Genomic DNA, 24,368 nt, shown 5'->3' with positions numbered 1-24,368 from the left:
TTCGCCCTCTATGTTTGTCCTGTTTACTGTTAGCACAAAAAATTAATGCAAATACAGGAATAGAGGGGGAAATCTCCCAATGGGGTCACTAGTTCCTGTGATCCTGATGACACCCAGGGATTCCTTCACTTTGGATTGATTTTCTCTCATTCCTCAGAAGGGAAATATTCTCAACGGAGCATAGATGGCAAAAATGGCAGGGGTTATAACCCCCCTTAAAAAAAATGTGGCTTTAGTTCTACTTTTACTTTATTTCTACTTTCAGTATATGAATTTCCATGGAAAGAATGGGTTCATATACTTTAGAAGGACAAGTGTTTATTAATAGAGTTATTTGAAGAAATTCAGAAGGCAGATATAATTAGAAACAAATTACAAGTAAATCTATATGAACAAGAAAAGGTGATACAAATAAACCATGGATAGTGATAAAGTGCCCTGTGAAGGGCGAGTCCAGCAAAGACGTTAATAATTCTAAAGAGTGTTCATATGGGATATTGTCACCACACCACGTGGCCCCGCCCCCCTCAAATTTAACACTCACCAGAAGGATCTGATAAAACAGCTTTGGTATATAAATGCATATTTGGCAAGCAGCAACTCCACTTCCTTAAATCCTTATCGATAATCACAAAGGGTTAGTACATAACTCCCGATAGATTTGGTCAGTCAGATAGGATTTCCCCTTAATGGCTCGTTGCTGGCCTTTTGGCTCCTGACATAAGGAAAAAGAAACAATCCTCATAGTGTGATACCTGTTTTAAAAGTGTTATTTCCAGCAGAAGAACCCCACTTTAAGATTTACTCTTACAAATTGTTAAATATAAAAAAGCATCTCATGGTATAACCATCTGGTCTGTACAGCACAGCATTATACTCTCTCATTCCAAAGAAATCTCATCCACGGTGATGCCGGGTAGAGATTGTAGCAGCTGACAGATACAACAAGCCTTCTGGTCACGCCTAGATCCGTCATTACGTTTTTCTCAATAGGTCTGACTAGATGGGGCGGCCGTACAACTCTTAGCCCCCGTACACACACTCAGCCATTCCGACCACAAAATCCGTCAGATTTTTTACGACGGATTTTGCCCGAAACTGGTGAAGCATACACAAGGTCGGACACAGTTGTCGGAAAATCTGATCGTTTGAATCGTGATGACGTTCGTTTGTTAAGACGGGACTACGTTCAGGCTAGTAGCAAATAGCTTTGGTCTCATAATTTGATCTGAGCATGCGTGCCACAAAGTCCGATTGGATCATGTTGTCGGAAAATTTTATATCCAGCTCTCAAACTTTGTTGGTCAGACATCCCGATTGAAAAAGTCCGATGTAGCCCACACACGGATTATCCGACAACATGGTCCGATCGGCTTATAGTCTGTGTACTCAGGTAATATAACCCATCATACACACAACCTACAGCTCCTCTCCAGTTATCACCGTGGGACGCTACATATAAACCATATATTACATTACGTTTCATATACTAAAACATCACATATACTATTGTTAAATGCATATGTGAAAACCATTATAAAAATATTACAAAAATATTACGTTGTAAACTGGAATTTAATAATATAATTGCACCAAGTTCATTGAACCATTACTTCAGTCATGTGTCTCTCATGATGGGATGAAGACCCTTCTTAAAAGGGTAGTCATGGCATCACACCGCAAGGCATAATCGAACCAACTAGTCAAAAGTGTTGGATATATCTTCAACATTATACATCATCTTAATAAAACCACACTCATAAAAAATGTATATTAAATATCTGATTAGATGTCCAAACTGTCGGTACCTAGTATGCATCTATACCTGTAATTGTTAACGTTATAGACCCTGCGATTGTCTCTCATATCAAACTATGTATTAACGATGTGGCAGGCTGTAACATATCTGAATTGAATCATTCCTTATTGGCAGATGTGTCCCTATTATGATTACAAAAAGGCCAATCGGTGGATGTACATTAACCCTAATCCTAAAATTATCTGTGTGTGCAGAATAAAACGGGAACTCTTTTAACACCAATGGTCATAACCACATGAACTTATGCACATTATAGCAATATGGTATCATTATTTCTACAGGGTTACTGTAACCATTGCGGTAATAACGTTATATGGATTAGTATACCAAACAACATAAATTTGAAAAAAATCACACACCGCGCTATTCAAATCTAATTATATATAAATAAACATGAAATGATGCTGGACCTGAACTGCTGGATCTGTAATCGCTGATGAAAAAGTTCAGGACCAGCTCAACACTCAACCCTTTGGGCCAGAGAGTATGTGCAAGATAAATCCATCCTGTTTTGCTTTTGGATATCACTCTCACCATATTAGAGCCCCTCCAGGAAGGACTTAGTTTATCTATCCCCCAAAATAAGAGACCAGAAGGGTCTTTATTGTGTTTGCACCTGAAATGAAGAGAAACACTGTGGTCTTTAAAACCAAATATTGTAGATGTGCGTAGAAACACGTTTAGATAAAGTTCTTTTAGTTCTCCCGATTTACATTAACCCACAAGGGCATTGTATAACGTATACAATGTGGGTAGAGTTACAAGATATAAACTCTTTTAATTGCAAACTCACGTTCATTGGAGGTAGATCTAAAAGTAGTCAATCCTCTCAGATGTGTAGTTACCTTACTACACGCTTTATATCTGCGACAGGCGTGAAAACCATTGCTGTCCCAAAACATACGTGGGGGGGGGGTCTAACACCTTATTTACAATGCTATCACCAAAACATGGGTATTTCCTATAAATGAACATGGGTTCTTTTGGCAATGCTTCAGTGAGCGCTTTGTCCATACGTAAAATACGCTAATGTCTTTTAAATATTTCCTCCACTTCTCTAAATTGTGAATGGAAATTACTAATAAAACCCCACTCATGTTTAGAATCCTTAATTTTTTATTTATCTTCCAAACACAAAGCTTGAGAATATTGGCCCAACTGTTTCATTGTGGATTCTAATGCCGCGTGCACACATTCAGATTTTCCGACAACAAATGTTGGATTTCGAGCTTGTTGGCGGAAAGTCTGACCATTTGTATGCTCCATTGAACATTTGTTGTCGGACTTTCCGCCAACAAATGTTTGTTGTCAGATTATACAATCATGTGTACACAAATCCGCGGACAAAAATCCATGCATGCTCCGAATCAAGTACGAGACGGAAGCGCTTACAAACTAGCGTTCGTAATGGAGATATCATGTACATCGTTTGTAATTGTTGGCCAACATTTGTGTGACCATGTGTATACAAGATAAGTTGGAGCCAACATCCTTCAAACAAAAATCCACTGTTTTGTTGTCGGAAAGTCCGATCGTTTGTACGAGGCATAAGTGATCATTTCTAAAACCTTTTTCGACAAATCCGTTTTTCAAAATCTCTATAACGCTTTAGGGATATTTTGTAACTAGACAGGATGGTGGCCAATATAGAACAAAAAAATATCCCTGCGTCAAAATGGGAAAAATATTATTATTGGCGGAATGTGGTACTGCTGCACTCACTGAAGGGAAATGTCTGAACCCGAAGAGAAAGATTGATACAGGAATAGTGGTGCTAGAGGATATGTAAATTTAAAATAGTTGTGTATTGTGTAAATTTGTATAAATAAAATTCAAATAAAACCAACGAGGGTGAATATAGTAAATGAAAAAAACGTATATGCAGGTAAGTGGATGATGGCTAGTAATACATCAAATATATGACAGAGGTAATATATAATAATCATATGATACCATGGATCAGTGATTTAACATACACATCAATACACGGAGGTAAAAATAATTCATAACAGTTGATGGTATTATAATATAAGGTGCAACAGTTAATAGAACAGTTAATAGAAAAATGTAAGAAATTACGTAAATATTAAAACAAGTTGAAAAATAAATGACAAAGTGCAATAGTGCTGAGGGCTGAATTCAAGTGAAAAAAAAACAAAGTTTGAACAGTTGTCTAAATTGACGGAAAATTATTTATATCAAATGTCCATATAAAAGTGCATATAGTGAAGTAAGGTGCTAATCTATACGAAGTCGCATAAGGTGCAAATAAGTTGTGTAGCGACTATAACATAAGTCGCATAAAGCATAAGTGAACTTCGAATCACAAAATTGCATAAAGTAAACTACAGGTGTAAATAACGTGCTAAGTGTTCTTCAAAACAATAGGTGATGGTTAGGGTGATCCAACGGAGTTCAGTGTGATCCTAGGTGGTCAATTTAAGGATGTCCCCTTACCTTACCGCTGTAAGGTTACAGCATATATTAAGTATGTCTTTAGGTGTTCCTGGAGGTCTTTCAAGGGCAAAATGCTTGGATACATTGTGTTTATCGAAACCTTTTATTATATTTTGTACATGTTCTTTTATTCGGACTCTGAGTGGCCTCTTAGTGCGACCGATGTACTGTAGCCCACAGCTACATTCCAGGGCGTATACGGCCCCAACCGTAGTACAGCAAATAAATCCATCAATTTCGTAAATATTTCCAGTACTTGTTGACCTAAATTCGTTTTTCTTCTCGTTTGGATGTTTTGTTTTGGTGCAAGCGTAGCACCTTTTGCAAGGGTAAAAACCTTTACCTGTAAAGAATAAACCCCCTTTTTTCATTTTTTCAACAAATTATCAATATACCTCTTGTAAAATAATAATTCAGTTCGTCTTCGGGCATAGATAAATTTGTCCTCCCATTCACTCATGAAGAGGTTGGCCAGACTGGGTGCAAATTTATCACCCATCGCAACCCCTGTCTTCTGAGTATAGAAGTTACCTCTGTACCAAAAATAGTTGTGTGATAGACAGTACTCAAGCAACATCCTTAATAAAAACTTTTTTATATGAAGGGGATATCAGCTTGCATACTAAAAGCCCAGTTCAGGGCTAAAAGTGTGTCTTTGTGTTGGATAATAGTGTACAGCGATGAAACGTCTCCTGTAACCAAAAAGACCTCTTTATCGGGGCTAATGTAATTTGATTTAAAAGACTGAGAAAGTCTTTAGTGTCCTTAAGGGATGCCTTAGTGTTAGCCCCATACACACTATCAGATTTTCTATTGATTTTTGTCTTCAGATTTACTAAAACTATGTAGTGCAAGGGCCTGCCTGATTGCAAACAAATTGAAACTCCTAAGGATTGACCTCATATTATATGGTTTTGGTAAATCTGAAGGAAAAAAACAGCAGAAAATCTGATAGTTAGGGATGAGCTTCGAGTTCGTGTCAAACGCAAGTTCAACACGAATGTTGGCTGTTCGATCATTCATCGAACCGCAGTGGTTTGCTGGCTGAAGATTGGCCAAGCATGCACTATGACCCGCATGCTTTTGCCAATCACAGCGCCCTAAGCAAAGCAGAGCCATAATTGGCCAAAGGCAGGATGCCTTTGGCCAATTATGGCTCAGGGGGTTAGGTACATGCCCCACACTATATAAGGCTGCCTGCACGTCGGCCCTGTGTAGTGTGTTTTTGGTGTTATAGAGAGGTAGATAGAGAGAGAGTGTGTAATTTAATTTACTTTGAGCAGGCAGTTTATTCAGTTAGGTAGATCTCACTGCAGACCATTCATGCGGTACTGTTTCTAATCTACTTGAGGCAGACAATTGATCCAGTTTAGATAGATCTCACTGCAGACCGTTCCTGCTGTACTATTTGTAATCTACTTCAGGCAGACATTTGATCCAGTTTAGCTAGATCTCACTGCAGACCATTCATGCTGTACTGTTCCTAATATACTACAGGCAGGCAGTTCATTCAGTTAGCTGCAGTATATTCAGTATACTGTATCCAGTTTAGCTAGATCTCGCTGCAGACCATTCCTGTTGTTCTGTTCCTAATATACTACAGGCAGGCAGTTCATTCAGTTAGCTGCAGTATATTCAGTACTGTATCCTGTGCAACTAGATCTCACTGCAGACTGTTCCTGTTCTTCTTTTCCTAATATAATACAGGCAGGCAGTTCATTCAGTTAGCTGCAGTATATTCAGTACTTTAGCCTGTGCAGCTAGATCTCACTGCAGACCATTCCTGTTGTTCTGTTCCTAATATACTACAGGCAGGCAGTTCATTCAGTTAGCTGCAGTATATTCAGAATCAGTATATATATATATATATATATATATATATATATATATATATATACATACCAGCTTTGTGCATCTACATCTTACTGCTGGCCATTCTTGGCGTACCTATTCAAATATATTTGTGGGCTCTTTGAGGGTAGGGACTGATGGGAGTGTGCAATGTACAGGGATAGGGACAATTGTAGACACTCACTCAGGTTGAACTGGATGGACTTTATTCAACCTTATCTTACCATTAACTATGAAACTATATTACAAATAAATCAAATACAGCATGTCTGGAATGCCAACAAGGAGAAGCAGATGCTCACAGGCCACTAAAAGAGGGCAAGCAGCCTCTGTGTCTACAGGCAACATTGCTGATCATAGACACGGTGCATTCTCAGCACATGGCCATGGGGCATGCTTGTCCTTTTTTTTGGCAGCTAGCCGTGTTGAGCCACAACATGCAGAAGAGTTGGTAGAGTGGATGACCAAGCCGTCCTCATCCACCTCATCCTCTGTCACCCAGGCTCAGAGTACTTTGGCTACCAATGCAGCTGCCAAAGCGGCCTCTTCCATCGGCTCAATGTCATCAGTAACTCCTTATCTAGCCCCACCATCATTCCCTGAGGAGTCCGCTGAACTGTTCGACCACAGTGTTGGGTACATGCTGCAGGAGGATGTGCAGCATTTTGAAGGCTCCGATGATGGTACCCAGATTGAGGAAGGCAGTAACGTGAGCCCAGAGAGAGCGGGTGCCCAAGAAGGATAACAAACTGTCAGTCATGTTCCCCCAGCTGCCGCATACTGCCAGGTTTGCTCCAGTGACGAGGAGGGAGGGGATGATGAGGTCACTGACTCTATGTGGATGCCTGATAGGAGAGAGGAGGAGGATGAGGAGGAGGCACATCTCCAAAGACGCAGGATGCCCTCCACGGGCCAGCTTAAGGGCAGCAAACCAACTGCATCACCCCGCAGAGCTCCGCATGTGCAGGACACTGCTGACTCCACACGTCTTTCCAAAAGTTCTTCAGTGTTGGCCTTTTTTGAGATGTGTGCAGCAGATCACACTGTTGCTGTATACAACATATGTCTGAAGCATATCGAGCGTGGCCAAAACAGCAGATGCTTGGGCACCACATGCTTGACCAGACATATGTCGAACTCCAGTCCATTGGCAAGCGTACTTAAAAGACTCACATCAAAGAACGAGGCGGACCTCTCCTTGCTCCCCAGCAGCTGGGATCTCCAACCCTTCTATACCTTCAGTTCTCTCAGAAACCCTCACTGAGAGGAATGAAGGTGTAGAATTAGGTGTGCCAAGTACTTTTGGGCAATCTGCTATCGCTACATCTACATCTGATCGTTGCAGGCAAATTTCCCTACCCCAGTTGCTAAACCGGCAAAATAAATTCCCTCCCAGCCATCCACATGTTCAGCGGCTGAATGCTAGCTTTGCTAAATTGCTAGCACCCCAACTTCTGCTTTTTCAGCTGGTAGATTCTGCCCCCTTTTCGTGAATTTGTAGAATGTGCAGTACCTCAGTGGCTGGTTCCCAAACGCCACTTTTTTTCATGGAAGGCGATTCGGGCACTCTACCAGCATGTGGAAGGCAATGTCTTGGCCTTGTTGGACAGGGCAGTCAGTGGTAAGGTGCATATTACTACTGACTCATGGTCCAGCAAGCATGAACAGGGATGTTACCTATCTTTCACAGTGCACTGGGTGACCCTGCTGGCAGCTGGGAAGGATGCAGGACAGGGTGCAGTATTAAAGAAAAAAAACTTCAATCGCGCAACCTGAATAAATCAATCAAACAAGTGCTCACAAATTTCTGTGCCCAAACCACTCCAAAAGATCAATAATCAGTTAATCAGTGTTAAAAAATACTTAGACCCCTTTCACACTGGGGCGTTTTTCAGGCGTTTTTCATGCGCTTTAGCATTACAAAATACGCCTGAAAGAAGCCGCAACTGCAATCCCAATGTAAAAGCCCGAGTGCTTTCACACCGAGATCCCTTTCATACTGGGGCGTTTTTCAGGCGCTTCAGCGTTAAAAAATACGCCTGAAAGAAGCTGCAACTGCAATCCCAATGTAAACGCCCGAGTGCTTTCACACCAAGGCGCTGCGCTGGCAGGGCGTCAAAAAAAGTCCTGCAAGCAGCTTCTTTGCAGCGCTTTTGGAGCGGTGAATAAAGCGCCCCTTCCCATTGAAATCAATGGGAAGCGCCTGTAAAACGCCAGAAAAACGCCTGAAAAACGCTATTGGCAGCAGCGTTTTGTGGGCGCTCTTAACCCTTTATTTGGCCACTAGCAGGGGTTAAAAGCGCCCCAATAACGCTCGAAAAACGCTGGTAAAGCGCTGCTAGTTTAAGTGGCGCTTTACGAGCGTTTTTCGGGCGCTGACATTGTGAAAGGGTTCTTAAAGCACTTGGGCTTTCACATTGGGACTGCAGATGAGGCTTCTTTCAAGCGCTTTACAGACGCTTTTTTTAACGCTAAAGCGCCTGAAAAACGCCTGAAAAACGCCCCAGTGTGAAAGGGGTCTTAGTGTTGATGAAAAATATAAATCAATATGTGAAAAATATGGTGAGCCACACTGGGGCAGAGATTCTGTCAGCTCTGAAGGGGCAGGCTCAGAGGTGGTTGACGCCACGACAGCTATGGTGGTTTGCGACAATGGCACCAACTTCCTTTCCGCCCTCCGACAGGGACACTTCACCCATGTTTCCTGTTTGGCTCATGTCCTTAATTTGGCGATGCAGCAGTTCTTGTGTAGGTACCCGGGCTTACAGGATCTCCTGAGGCAGGCCAGGAAAGTCAGTGTGCATTTCCGCCGGTCATATAATGCCAGTGCACGGCTGGCTGACCTCCAAAAAGAATACAACCTGCCCGAGAATTGTGTAATCTGTGACATGCCCACCAGATGGAACTCAATGTTGGCCATACTACAGCAGCTGCACACGTCGACGTGTTGACGCCATCACGTGACAGGAACTATTGGGCGCTCGTTTTGCCGGCCGGCATTTAACGCTGTTTTTATTTATTCATTTGTGAGTATGCCATTTATATTTTAATAAAACGGTATCTATGTGGATTTACACTATGGGAGTTTTTTTCATCTACAGTGGTGTGAAAAAGTGTTTGCCCCCCTTCCTGATTTCCAATTCCTTTGCATGTTTGTCACACTTAAGTGTTTCGGAACATCAAACCAATTTAAACAATAGTCAAGGACAACACAAGTAAACACAAAATGCAATTTGTAAATTAAGGTGTTTATTATTAAAGGTGAAAAAAAATCCAAACCATCATGGCCCTGTGTGAAAAAGTGATTGCCCCCTAAACCTAATAACTGGTTGGGCCACCCTTAGCAGCAACAACTGCAACCAAGCGTTTGTGATAACGTGCAATGAGGCTTTTACAGCGTCCTGGAGGAATTTTGGCCCACTCATCTTTGCAGAATTGTCCTAATTCAGTTACATTAAAGGGTTTTCGAGCATGAACGGCCTTTTTAAGGTCATACCACAACATCTCAATAGGATTCAGGTCAGGACTTTGGCTAGGCCACTCCAAAGTCTTCATTTTGTTTTTCTTCAGCCATTCGGTGGTGGACTTGCTGGTGTGTTTAGGATCATTGTCCTGCTGCAGAACCCAAGTTCGTTTCAGCTTGAGTACACGAACAGATGGTCGGACATTCTCCTTCAGGATCTCTTGGTAGACAGCAGAATTCATAGTTCCTTTTATCACGGCAAGTCTTCCAGGTCCTGAAGCAGCAAAACAGCCCCAGACCATCACACTACCACCACCATATTTTACTGTTGGTATAATGTTCTTTTTATGAAATGCAGTGTTCCCTCTACGCCAGATATACTTGGACACACACCTTCCAAAGAGTTCCACTTTTGTCTCATCAGTCCACAGAATGTTGTCCCAAAAGTCTTGGGGATCATCAAGATGTGTTGTGGAGAAATTGAGACGAGCTTTGATGTTCTTTTTGCTCAGCAGTGGTTTTCTCCTTGGAACTCTGCCATGCAGGCCATTTTTGCCCAGTCTTTTCCTGATGGTGGAGGCATGAACGCTGAACTTAACTGAGGCAAGTGAGGCCTGCAGTTCCTTGGACATTGTTGTGGGGTCTTTTGTGACCTCTTGGATGAGTCGTCGCTGCGCTCTTGGGGTAATTTTGGGCGGCCGGCCACTCCTGGGAAGGTTCACCACTGTTCCATGTCTTCGCCATTTGTGGATAATGGCTCTCACTGTGGTTCGCTGGATTCCCAAAGCTTTGGAAATGGCTTTATAACCCTTTCCAGACTGATAGATCTCAATTACTTTCTTTCTCAATTGTTCCTGGATTTCTTTGGGTCTCGGCATGATGTGTAGCTTTTAAGGATCTTCTGGTGGACCTTACTGTGTCAAGCAGCTCCTATTTAAGTGATGCCTTGATTGTGAACAGGTGTGGCAATAATCAGGCCTGGGTGTGGCTAGAGAAATTGAACTCAGGTGTGGACAACCACAGTTATAGTATGTTTTAACAAGGGGGCAATCACTTTTTCACACAGGGCCATGATGGTTTGGATTTTTTTTCACCTTTAATAATAAACACCTTCATTTACAAATTGCATTTTGTGTTTACTTGTGTTGTCCTTGACTATTGTTTGATGTTCCGAAACACTTAAGTGTGACAAACATGCAAAGGAACAGGAAATGAGGAAGGGGGCAAACACTTTTTCACACCACTGTATATCCTGTGAGTAATTCCGCCAGTGGAGGTCGTTCTAGAGGGATTTGTTGCTGTTCCATTCCGATGGTCTTTTCAGGAGTTCTAATGATATATGTTATGAGCTGGGATTCTCTTTTAGTCTGGTAAGCGCACATTCAGATTGCTAATCAGCACACTGGTGGTGAAGGAAGTTTTTTCTCTACACTGAATCTCGCTGGAAGATTTATTTCCAATCCAACGGACTATTGCACTTTTTCTCTTTTTTTTGGAGCACTTTATTGAGCAATTTATTATATTTATTTGACTTTATGGATTGTTGCACATTTTTCTTTTGAAGCACTTTATTGAGTTCATCAATGAATTTATTTATTTATTTGATATCTTACAATGAATTCATTTATTTATTTATTTATTTGATATTTCACAGTGGGACTGATAAGTATTGCTATTTGTATTAATTACATATATTTGTTATTATATTTTTATTGCTTTTATCTTAAGTTATTTATGTAACACTAGTCACATTAGGTTTATAGTGATTATTCTTTGTCGATATTTCTTTTGATGTGCTCAGGAACCATTGCTGGAGATTCTAGGTCTAATTATTTGTTAGAAAAAATAATTTTGTGGGATAGCGCAGTTATATTTTTTGTTTTATGTCTACTTTTGATGTGTATCACATCGTAATAATTGCTGCTTCTAAATATTTAGAGTAAATTTTGGTAGTTGGGTTTTTAGGTAAGCGCAGTATTTTTCTTGTTTTTATTTATGTAATTTCCACTGCTGGTTTTTCGATTGACCCAGAGAGACTTTCAGCAGTCCGGCAGTGGCCCGACCCATGGGTTTACGTCCTCTGCAGCGTTTTCTTGGCTTTGCCAACTATTATCGTAAGTTTATTCATAACTTCTTGTCTCTGGTCAAGCCCCTGACTGATATGACCAGAAAGGATAGTAACCCACAGAGTTGGTCTCTGAAGTCCATTAAAGCCTTTGAGAGACTCAAGGCTAGTTACATAGTAGGTGAGGTTGAAAAAAGACACCATCAAGTCCAACCTATGTGTGTGATTATATGTCAGTATTACATTATATATCCCTGTATGTTGTAAAATTAGAATTAGAATTACACGCCCCTGTTAAACAGGGGCTGAAAAATTGGGCCTTAGGCACTGGTGCCACAACACTGCAACCCCTCACAGATACTCTAGTTCAGGGGTCTCAAACTGGTGGCCCTCCAGCTGTTGCGAAACTACAAGTCCCATGAGGCATTGCAAGGCTGACAGTTACAAGCATGACTCCCACAGGCAGAGGCATGATGGGACTTGTAGTTTTGCAACAGCTGGAGGGCCGCCAGTTTGAGACCCCTGCTCTAGTTGAAGTGCAGGAATGAGCCCTGCTGCAAAGTATTGCATCAAAAATTTTAATTACACGCCCCTGTTAAACAGGGGCAGAAAAATTGGGCCTTAGCCACTGGTGGCTGCGCCCAGAACCAAAAATTTTCTTCCAAGCTATCAGCAGGATCATTAAGGAGGAAGAGGATAGTCAGTGATCCATCCTCAAGACCCAGTAACCCAGAGCATTTTTGGTGGGAAATGTATCCAAGTATGATCTTGCCCCTAGGTATTCCTGCACCATGTAAATCAGACACTGGCGATGGTTGCTGGAACTGATCATACCTTGGGGCTGCGGACTAAAAAATCGTCTGAACGTATCGGTCAGACGGCCACCTTCTCCACCGCTCCTTCTGTGACTGACTGAAGCCTCAGCAACACGTTGTCCAGGACCAGGAATTTGTAACCTCCCAGTCTCTGGGAGCACAGACCTTTCTGCAAGGCCTCCAGAAGATGTTTTATCCTCCTCTCGCTCTGCGACAGCAAGAGAAGGTCCGCAACCTTACCCTTGTAACATGGATCAAGGAGAGTTGCTAGACAATAATGATCCCTCTCCTTGATCCGCTGAATACAAGGATCCTTCCGCAGGCTTTGCAGGATCAGGGAGACCATGCAGCATAGGTTAGCTGAGGCATTCGGTCCTCTGGGTCACTAAGGACAACATGATCCGCAGCCACCTCATCCCAGCCACATACAAGTCCATGGGTTTCTTGGGACTGTAAATGATCCCTAAAAGACTGCTGCTGATGCTGAGTGCCAGGCTCCACCTCCATGCTGACACAATCCTCCTCCTCCTCTACCTGTGTGATCGGCGGGTCAGCAGGAACACTGTCTGGATAAAGGGGGCCTTGAGAGGCAAGGAAATCCTCCTCTTCCTGCCTCTGTTCTGTCTCAAGTGCCCTGTCCATTATTCCACGCAGCGTGTGCTCCAACAGGTGTACAAGAGGTACAGTGTCACTGATGCATGCACTGCCACTGCTCACCATCCTCGTGGCCTCCTCAAACGGTGACAGGACAGTGCATGCATACCTGATTATGGTTCACTGGCGTGGGGAAAAAAACAAGCTCCCCTGACCCTGTCCTGGTGCCGTAGTTGCCCAGGTACTCATTGATGGCCCTCTGTTGCATGTGCAGCCTCTGCAGCATGGCCAACGTTGAGTTACACCTGGTGGGCATGTCACAGATTAGGCGTTTCTTGGGCAGGTTCAATTCCTTTTGGAGGTCAGCCAGCCGAGCACTGGTATTATATGACCAGTGGAAATGCAAACAGGCTTTCCTGGCCGGCCTCAGGACATCCTGTAAGCCTGGGTACCTGCCCAAGAACCACTGCGCCACCAAGTTAAGGGCGTGAGCCACATGGGCACATGAGTCAGTTGTCCCTGTCAGAGGGTGGAGAGGAGGTTGGTGCCATTGTCGCAAACCACCATTCCTGGCTTAAGCTGGCATGGCATCAACACACTATCAGCCTGCCCCTCCCCTGAAGAGCTGACAAAATATCTGCCCCAGTGTGGCTCCTGTCCCCCAAGCACACAGGGCAAGCACGGCATGGCATCTTTTTGCCTGCGTATTTGCGTAGCCCCTTGAATGCCTACAGAGCACCACTGGTTCCGAGGAAAAAGCACAGGAAGAGGCCATGGAGGAAGAGGAGGGGGTGGAGGAGAGAGGTGTCACAATCACCAGTAGTAGCATTTTGGAGGTGTGGTGGCGGAACAAAATCCAACACTACTGCACCTTGTCCTGCATCCTTCCCAGCTGCCAGAAGAGTCACACAATGCGCTGTGAAAGATAGGTAACGTCTCTTTCCATGCCTGCTGGACCATGAGTCAGCGGTAATATGCACCTTACCGCTGACCGCCCTGTCCAGTGAGGCATGGACATTGCCTTCCACATGCTGGTAGAGTGCCAAAATTGCCTTCCATGAGAAAAAGTGGTGTTTGGGAACCTGCCACTGAGGAACCTCACATTGCACAAACTCACGGAAGGGGGCTGAGTCTACCAAGTGAAAAGGCAGCAGTTGGCATGCTAGCAATTTAGCCAAGCTAGCTTTCAACCGCTGGGCATGTGGATGGCTGGGAGTGAACTTCTTTCGATGGTCCAGCAGCTGGGACAGGGAAATTTGCCTGGTACAATCTGACGTTGGTGTACCACTAGCAGATTGCCCGCAAGTAATTGGCTGTGACACACCTAATTCTACACCTTCATTCCTCCTAGTGCAGGTTTCAGAGAGGACTAAAGGTATAGTGGGGTTGGAGATCCCAGCTGATAAGGAGCAAGGAGAGGTCCGCTTTGTTCTTTGGTGTGGGCCTTTTAGGTACGCTTGCCAACGAACGGCATGTCAGGTCAACATATGTCCGGTCAAGCATGTGGTGCCCAAGTGGCTGATGTTTTGGCCACGCGAGATACGCTTGAGACATATGTTGCAAATAGCAGCAGTGCAATCTGATGCACTCATCTCAAAAAAGCCCACACGTAACAACAATAGCGTGCAGAGACAGCGCCCTGAATAGGCGGAGCGCTACGGTGTGATTCAGTCAGTGTGCTGCCCTTAAGCTGCCCCTGGAGGGCATCCTGCCTCATTGGAGATGTGCCTCCTCCTCCTCCTCTCTCCTATCAGGCACTCAAGTGGAGTCAGTGACCTCATCATTCCCTCCCTCTTCATCACTGGAGCAAACCTGGCAGTATGCTGCAGCTTGTGCCAGACTGCCAGATTGCTGTCCTTCTTGGGCATCCCCTCTCTCAGGGCTCACGTTACTGCCTTCTTCTAGCTGGGTTTTATCATTAGATCCTTCAAAACGCTGGGATTCCTCCTTGAGCATGTACCCAACACTGTGCTCAAACAGTTCGGGGGACTCCTCAGGAGGACATGGTGGGGATAGGGAAGGAGTGACTGATGCCATTGAGACAAGGGAAGAGGCCGCGTTGGCAGCTGCTTTGCCAGTACCCTGAGCCTGGGTGAGAGAGGATGATGAGGGCTTGATGATGAGGGCTTGGTCATCCACTCTACCAAGTCTTCAGCATGTTACGGTTCAACACGTCCAACTGCCGAAAATAAGGACAAGCGTGTTCCATGGCCACGTGCTGATGACGATGCACTGCATCCACGACCAGCACTGTTGCCTCTAGATACAGAACCTGCTTGCCCTCTTTTATTGGCTTGTGACTCTCTGCCTCTCCTTGTTGGCTTTCCAGACAAACTAATGGCCTGCAGCGAGATGTAGCTGCACAAAGCTGGGATGTATATACTGATTATACTGCAGCTAGCAGAATCAACTGCCTGCCTGTAGTATTATTACTATGAGAACACCAGCAATTGGGATAGCTTTAGGTGCACACTGAGCACATGACACAGTACACCGACTGTAATTACTGCAGCTGTCTGTGGTATAGGATCAGCAGAACACAAGCAATTGGGGTAACTTTAGGTGCACACTGTGCAGATGACACAGTACACCGACTGTAATTACTGCAGCTGCCGGGCCTTTGGTATATGATCTGAAGAACACCAGAAATTGGGGTAGCTTTAGGTGCACACTGTGCAGATGACACAGTACACCGACTGTAATTACTACAGCTGCCTGCCTGTGGTATAGGATCTGAAAAACACCAGAAATTGGGGTAGCTTTAGGTGCACACTGTGCAGATGACTCAATACACCAACTGTAATTATTGGAGCTGCCTGCCTGCGGTATAGGATCAGCAGAGCAACAGCAATTGGGGTAGCTTTAGGTGCACACTGTGCAGATGACACAATACACCAACTTTAATTACTGGATCTGCCTGCGGTATAGGATCAGCAGAGCAACAGCAATTGGGGTAGCTTTAGGTGCACACTGTGCAGATGACACAATACACCAACTTTAATTACTGGATCTGCCTGCGGTATAGGATCAGCAGAACACCAGCAATTGGAGTAGCTTTAGGTGCACACTGTGCAGATGACACAATACACCAACTGTAATTACTGGAGCTGCCTGCGGTATAGGATCAGCAGAACACCAGCAATTGGGGTAGCTTTAGCTGTACACTGTGCAGGTGGGACAATACACTGACTGTAATTACTGCAGCTGCCTTGCTGCAGTATAGGATCAGCAGAACACCAGCAATTGGGGTAGATTTAGGTGCAAACTGTGCAGATGACACAGTACACCGACTGTAATTGCTACAGCTGCTTGCGGATAGAATCAGCAGAACACCAGCAATTGGGGTAGCTTTAGATGCACACTGTTCAGATGACACAATACACCAACTGTAATTACTAGAGCTGCCTGCCTGGCCTGGGGTATAGGATCAGCAGAACACCAGCAATTGGGGTAGCTTTAGGTGCACACTGTGCAGATGACACAATACACCAAATGTAATTACTGGAGCTGCCTGCTGTATAGGATCAGCAGAACACCAGCAATTGGGGTAGCTTTAGGTGCACACTGTGCAGATGACATAGTACACCAACTGTAATTGCTTCAGCTGCCGGCAGATAGAATCAGCAGAACACCAGCAATTGGGATAGCTATAGGCATACACTGTGCAGATGACACAGTACACCAACTGAAATTACTGGAGATGCCTGCGGTATAGGATCAGCAGAACACCAGCAATTGGGGTAGCTTTATCTGTACACTGTGCAGGTGGCACAATACACTGACTGTAATTACTGCAGCTGCCTGCCTACAGTATAGGATCAGCAGAACACCAGCAATTGGGGTAGCTTTAGATGCACACTGTACAGATGACTCAATACACCAACTGTAATTACTGGAGCTGCCTGCCTGGCCTGCGGTATAGGATCAGCAGAACACCAGCAATTGGGGTAGCTTTAGGTGCACACTGTGCAGATGACACAATACACCAACTGTAATTGCTTCAGCTGCCGGCGGATAGAATCAGCAGAACACCAGCAATTGGGGTAGCTATAGGCATACACTGTGCAGATGACACAGTACACCAACTGTAATTACTGGAGATGCCTGCGGTATAGGATCAGCAGAACACCAGCAATTGGGGTAGCTTTATCTGTACACTGTGCAGGTGGCACACTACACTAACTGTAATTACTGCAGCTGCCTGCCTGCAGTATAGGATCAGCAGAACACCAGCAATTGGGGTAGCTTTAGGTGCACACTGTGCAGATAAAACAATACACCAACTATAATTACTGGAGCTGCCTGCATAATAGGATCAGCAGAACACCAGCAATTAGGGTAGCTTTGGGTGCACACTGCGCAGATGACACAATGCCCCAACTGTAATTACTGGAGCTGCCTGCGGTATAGGATCAGCAGAACACCAGCAATTGGGGTAGCTTTAGGTGCAAACTGTGCAGATAACACAGTACACCGACTGTAATTGCTACAGCTGCCTGTGGATAGAATCAGCAGAACACCAGCAATTGGGGTAGCTTTAGGCATACACTGTGCAGGTGGCACAATTCACCGACTGTAACTGCTATAGCTGCCTGTGGTATAGGACCAGAAGAACACCAGCAATTGGGGTAGCTTCAGGTGTACACTGTGCACATGGCACAATACACCGACTGTAATTGCAATAGCTTCAAAGGAAATACAGACAAAATCCCCCCCAAAATCGATACCAGACCCTCTCCCTATGTGAATAAGTATGGGGTTTCTTGTTCTTTCTTCTTCTTCTTCTCTTCTCCACTAGCAAAAGAGCGGCAAAAGAGCAGAAGATAGCAGAGGAGCCCAGCAAGAAGAACCGGAAAGCGCGGGGAAGTTGGAAGAAGACCTCAGGAAGGCAACGATGACGAAGGAGAAAGCCGGGCTCCTCCGCTAGTAATAGAGCAGCAAAAGAGCAGAAGATAGCAGGAGGAGCCCGACGAGAAGACCCCCAAAGTCAGAAGAAGACCCCTGGAGCTGCCTAATAAACTACTTTAAAAACCTGTGTAGTGTGTTTTTTTATTGACACTTTTTCCCTCAGGTGAATGGGTAGGGGTATGATGTACTCCATACTTATTCACATAGGGTGGGGGGCTGGGATCTGGGGGCCCCCTTATTAAAGGGGGCTCCCAGATTCCGATAAGCCCCCCGCCCGCAGACCACAACAACCAATGGCCAGGGTTGTCGGAAAGAGGCCCTTATCCTCATCAACATGAGGCAAGGTGCTTTGGGGTGGGGAGCCCGCAGGACACCCCCCCTTCCCCAAAGCATCCACCCCTTCATGTTGAGGGCATGGTTCAGGAGGGGGGGTGCTCGATCGTCCCCACCCCCTTTCCTGACCTACCAAGCTGCGTGCTTGGATAAGGGTCTGGTATTGATCTTGGGGGGACCCCAATGCCGTTTTTTTCCACGTAGGGGCTTCCCCTTAAAATCCATACCAGGCGACGGGGCTAGAAATGTGTCAAGGTGACCTAGTCTGCCAGAAAGTCCGGTCATATGTGGGCAAGTCCATTCGTTCAGGGAGTCCACCGGAACTCTGCCGAAATTCTGGCCGAAGTCCATCGGACCCTAGTCTGCTGGAAAGTCCGGTCCTGTGTACAAGGCATTAGTGATCATTTTAGCCCTGAAAGAATGGAGACATCTCCACGAAGGTACCACTCTGCCAGTTCTCATTCTTACTGACCATAAGAATGTCAAATTATTGTCTGAGGCTAAACACCTCTCTCCCAGAAGGGCACAATGGGCTCTTTTCTTGTCTAGTTTCAATTACATTGTCTCATTCTTACCCGGTACTAAAAATGTAAGGGCTGATGCTTTGTCACAGCAATTTTCCTCCACTTCCAAAATAGAGTTGGTTCCGATTCCTCTTGATCATATTCTGGCTACGGTTCGCACCAGTCTAAATTCTCCTTTGGGTGACAAAATTTCCTGCTGCTCAGGTCCATGCTCCTCCTGAGAAACTTTGTGACAGCTGCTTTGTCCCAGAGAGTCTCCGTACTGCCGTGCTCCAGACTTACCATTCTAGTCTACATGCTGATGTAACCTCCTTCGTAGCTGCCTGTTCCGTGTGTTCTTAGAGTAAGGCTCCGCGACACCTTTCATTGGGCCTCCTACAACCCATACCCAATGGAGAGAGGCCCTGGACCCACATGTCTATGGATTTCATTGTGTATTTACCCAACTCCCAGAGAAACACAGTTATATTTATGCCGATTGACCGGTTCTCGAAAATGTCTCATTGTATTCAACTTAAGAAGTTGCCCACTTCTAAGAATCTGGCTTTCATTTTTGCTTGGGAGATATTTTGCTTACATGGGCTACCCAAAATGATAATCTCGGACAGGGGTAGTCAGTTTGTGTCCCAGTTCTGGCGAGCCTTTTGTGCCCAGTTGGGAATTCAGCTTGCTTTCTCCTCTGCGTATCACCCGCAGTCTAATTTGTTTGCAGAACGAGCCAATCAGTCTTTGGAGCAGTTTCTACATTGCTATATGCTTGGGTGGAGTTTGCTCACAATAGTGCCTTGAATTCTGCTTCCCGATTGTCCCCATTTATGGCGAACTATGGTTTCCAACCTGCCATGTTGCCTGACTCATTTGTTCTACAGAGTATTCCTGCGTTAGAGGAGCATCTCCGTGGTCTTCATTCCACTTGGGCACAAGTCCAGGAGGCTTTACGACGTGCTAATGATAGGTACAGATTCCATACTGACCGCAGACGCCTGACTACACCTTCCTACCAGGCTGGGGACAGGGTCTGGCTGTCATCTCGCAACCTCCGACTTGTTCCTTCTCTGAAGTTTTTTGGGCCTTTCCGTATTCTTCAAAGGATTAACTCAGTGGCTTACGCATTAGACCTTCCTTCTAATATGCGTATCTCAAATGTATTTCATGTCTCCTTATTAAAACATTTGATCTGTGACCGCTTTACCACCTCGGTGCCTCGTCCTCACCCTGTACAGGATGAGAACCATGAGGAGTATGAAGTACAGTCTATTGTTGACGTAGATTCTGTGGGCACATACAATACCTGGTGCATTGGAAAGGGTACAGTCCGGTGCCCCAGAGGACATGTATCAATGCAAAAAAAAGTTTTAAAAACTGCCATTTTTTTCGGGAGCAGTGATTTTAATAATGCTTAAAGTGAAACAATAAAAGTGTAATATTCCTTTAAATTTATAGGAGTGACTTTGGCAGTAATATCATGTTTCATTTGAATCTGTGGTCTTTATCATTTATGCCTATCCTAATTAGGAGGCTAAACTAAAAGATTGTGTAGAAGGTGCAAAAGATGCAGTGTTCTAAGAATTTGAATCAGTCTGGGTTCTAAGAGCTAGTTGAAAACTAAAGTGCATAGTGATAATGTAATGATTCCTCAGAGGAAGTGTACATTTTGAAGAGACAATCCTAAATGTGAGAAAAGGGTAAATTGAGGAATATACTGTATATAAAAGGAACTTAACAAAGAAAAGCTACAGGACTTTAAAGGTACCAAATCATTAAAACACTAAATAAAATTGCATATTTTTAGTCACGCTAAATGCACATCAATTCCCCCCAGATACCCCAATATTCATATTTGACTATATTTGGTTATTTCACAATTCTTCCATTGTTTGGTTCAAAGAAGTATTGAGATATGAAAGATTCAACATGTTTCTCAGGTCAATGCCTGCTTCTTCAGGAATAATTTGGGACAATAATCTGCTATGCCACTCACAACATATTGGTATCATAAAAAAAAAAAAAAATAGCAAACAGTATTGTATAAGGCCCCAAAGACCTACCTCCTGAACAGCAATATCACAGTATTTACATTTACTGTATATACAAACTATAAACAGGAAAATGTTCTGTAATAATCAAGTTATTGCAGTTCAGGAGATAGGTCTTTTGGTCCCGGAATGATACATGGTGAAATAACCAAATATATTCAAATATTAGTATTGGGACATCTGGGGTGAAATTATGTATATGAAGCTCATATGTACTGTATGTGGAATGGCATTTAACATGTGAATACAAATATGTTGCTTTATATAATGGTGTGATTTGGTACCTTTTAAAGTCCAGTATGTTTTCTTTGTTAGGGTTTATATATATTGTACATTTTCAAGTTATTCTTTGACACATGTATCTGTTGCATGTGTGTACAATTATAGTAGAAGTAGAATGTAAAATGATACTATAGTAAAATTATATATAAACCAGTGAACACCCTGCTGAATAATCCTGTAGATTATGTAGTTTATTCATCTATCTAAGGATCTTTATGTGGTAGCACTCTTTCCCTGCCAACCAGAGTAAGCAAAACATTACTTTTCTCCCTTACTTTTTCTACTGTACATACAGTATGTTGCACATCTATTTGGTATCATGTGCTTACCTACCAATAGTTAATCACTAGTGTGTAATGAATCCTGTAATAAATATATTTATTACAGCAATTGCTAGTATAATTTTATATCTACTAAATAGAATTTGCCCATTTTAAGTTATATTGGTTTATAGATGAGCTCATTAATATTAATAATAATAATAATAATAATAAACATGTGACTTCTCCTAAACAAAAAATCGAATTGTTATTAAATGATTGCATCATTTTGACTTATGTATATTTTTCAGACATAAATGAGTGTGCAACCTTACAGCCGTGTATAGGGGGTCAATGTATAAATACCCCTGGCTCCTTCCGATGTGTGTGCCCTCCAGGTTATAGACTGCACAATCAACAAACATGTCAAGGTAATTTATTGATCATCCATAAACGGAAAGAACAAAGATGTCTAGGTCAACTATAGCCCTTGCAAATAATTTTGAAAAAATCACTGCAGACATTTACAGTACTTGCATCTGTACACTGGATACTGATAGGCTATTGGACTGTGTTTCCTGAGTGTACAGTGCCTTAAAAAAGGCATTCACCACCTTGGCTTTTTACCTATTTTGTTTACAGCCTTTAGTTCAATGTTTTTTTAATCTGAATTATATGTGATGGATCAGAACACAATAGTCTAAGTTGGTGAAGTAAAATTAGAAAAATGTATACATAAAACAATTTTTCAGAAATAAAAATACGATAATTGATATGTATTCACCCCCTTTGTTATGAAGCCAATAAAAATCTCTGGTGCAAACAATTACCTTCAGAAGTCACATAATTAGTGAAATGATGTCCACCTGTGTGCAATCAAGTGCCTTGTACACACGGTCAGACCTTCCGACCACAAAATCCGTCTGATTTTTTTCAGACGGATTTTGTCCGAAACTGGTGTTGCATACACACGGTTGGACAAAGTTGTCGTAAAATCCGATCGTTCGGAAAGTGGGGATGTTCGTTGCATGCAGACTACATAGAGGCTAGTAGCCAATAGCTTTGGTCTCATAATTTGATCTGAGCATGCGTGGCACTTTGTCCATCGGAATTCTCTACAAATGATCGGAAAAAATCAGATCTTTTTTTTGTCGGAAAATGTTAGATCCTGCTCTCAAATTTTTTCCGTCAGAATTTTCAACGGAAAAAGTCAGATAGAGCCCACACACGATCGGATTTTCCAACAATATGATCCGATCAGACCTTTTCCGGATCGTGTGTACAGGGCATAAGTGTCACATGATCTGTCATTACATATATACACCTTTTTGAAAGGCCTCAGAGGCTGCAACACCTCAGCAAGTAGCACCACTAACCAAACACTGCCATGAAGACCAAGGAACTCTCCAAACAAGTAAGGGACAATGTTTTTGAGAAGTGCAAGTCAGGGTTAGGTTATAAAAAAAATGTCCAAATCTTTGATGATCCCTAGGAGCACCATCAAATCTATCATAACCAAATTGAAAGAACATGGTACAACAGCAAACCTGTCAAGAGAAGGCTGCACGCCAAAACTCACAGACCGGGCGAGGAGGGCATTAATCAGAGAGGCAGCACAAAGACCTAAGGTAACCCTGGAGGAGCTGCAGAGTTCCACAGCAGAGACTGGAGTATCTGTACATAGGACGACAATAAGCCATACGCTCCATAGAGTTGGGCTTTATGGCAGAGTGGCCAGAAGAAAGCCATTACTCTCAGCAAAAAACAAGATGGCACATTCTGAGTTTGAGAAAAGGCATGTGGGAGACTCTCAAAATATATGGAGGAAGGTGCTTTGGTCTGATGAGACTAAAATTTTACTTTTTGTCCATCAAAGATAACGCTATGTCTGGCGCATACCAAACACATCACATCATCCAAGGAACACAGTTTTTCAGCAGTTGGGACTGGGAATCTAATCAGAGTTAAGGGAAAGATGGATGGTGCTAAATACAGGGATATTCTTGAGCAAAGCCTGTACCACTCTGTGTGTGATTTTAGGGTAGGGCGGGGGTTCACCTTCCAGCAGGACAATGACCTCAAACACACTGCTAAAGCAACACTTAAGTGGTTTAAGGTGAAACATGGACCTCAATCCAATAGAAAATCTGAGATCAGACTTAAAGATTGCTGTTCACAAGCGCAAACCATCCAACTTGAAGGAGCTGGAGCAGTTTTGCAAGGAGGAATGGGCAAAAATCCCAGTAGTAAGATGTGGCAAGCTCATAGAGACTTATCCAAAGCCACTTGGAACGTTGATAGCTGCAAAAGGTGGCTTTAAAAGTATTAACTTGGGGGGGGGGGGGGGGGGATAGTCATGCAGATTGACTTTTTCTGTTATTTTGTCCTATTTGTTGATTCCTTTACAATGAAAAAAAAATCTTCAAAGTTGTGGGCATGTTCTGTAAATTAAACGATCAAATACTCAAACAATCCATGTTAATTCCAACAAAACATGAAAAATGCCCAGGGGGTGAATACTTTTGCAAGGCACTGTAAATGCTAATTGGTGTGGCATACTTCTGTAATTATGTCGTAAAGCAATATCCCTAACATTATTGCAGATGTGAAAAATTCTTAGCAAGTTTGTCATTGAAGATGAAAGGCTTACAGCTGTAAAGCTAAGGAGAGCATGGAGATACCTGACATTTTACCTAAAACTCTTGACATTTGTATTGTCTGACACTTCCACCACATTTCCAATAATACCACCAACCCCCTACCTTCCTCCAAACCACCTCACCCCATTAACCAGACCAGACTATGTTTGGAGTAAATGGCCGAAGGCCTTGATTTATTAACCAAAATATATATATAAATATAACAAATATAAACTTTCAATAAATAACTTTTATTAACATGTAAACTTTCCATTAATACTGAAACATGGGTCATTAGACATACCCAAGACTCTACTGGTCA

The 24,368-nt window shown here is 43.2% G+C and overlaps 1 protein-coding gene across 9 annotated transcripts in view; it reads left to right on the top strand.

The window, feature by feature from the left end:
* Nucleotides 1-24,368, top strand: part of LTBP3 (latent transforming growth factor beta binding protein 3) — a 1,616,087-nt gene that overhangs the window by 678,656 nt on the left and 913,063 nt on the right. For all 9 annotated transcript variants that reach the window (XM_077457876.1, XM_077457830.1, XM_077457857.1 and 6 more), the window contains one exon: nt 21,719-21,838. In XM_077457876.1, the coding sequence (XP_077314002.1) occupies nt 21,719-21,838 (120 nt within the window). The remainder of the gene's footprint in view (nt 1-21,718; nt 21,839-24,368) is intronic.

The sequence above is a fragment of the Lithobates pipiens genome, unplaced genomic scaffold (genome assembly GCF_037356315.1).
Source record: "Lithobates pipiens isolate NorthernLeopardFrog02 unplaced genomic scaffold, aLitPip1_a1.2 Scaffold_10, whole genome shotgun sequence".
NCBI classification, from domain to species: Eukaryota; Metazoa; Chordata; class Amphibia; order Anura; family Ranidae; genus Lithobates; species Lithobates pipiens.
The sequence above is the reverse complement of the archived record's forward strand: the minus strand, read 5'-3'. Positions and strand labels throughout refer to the sequence as shown.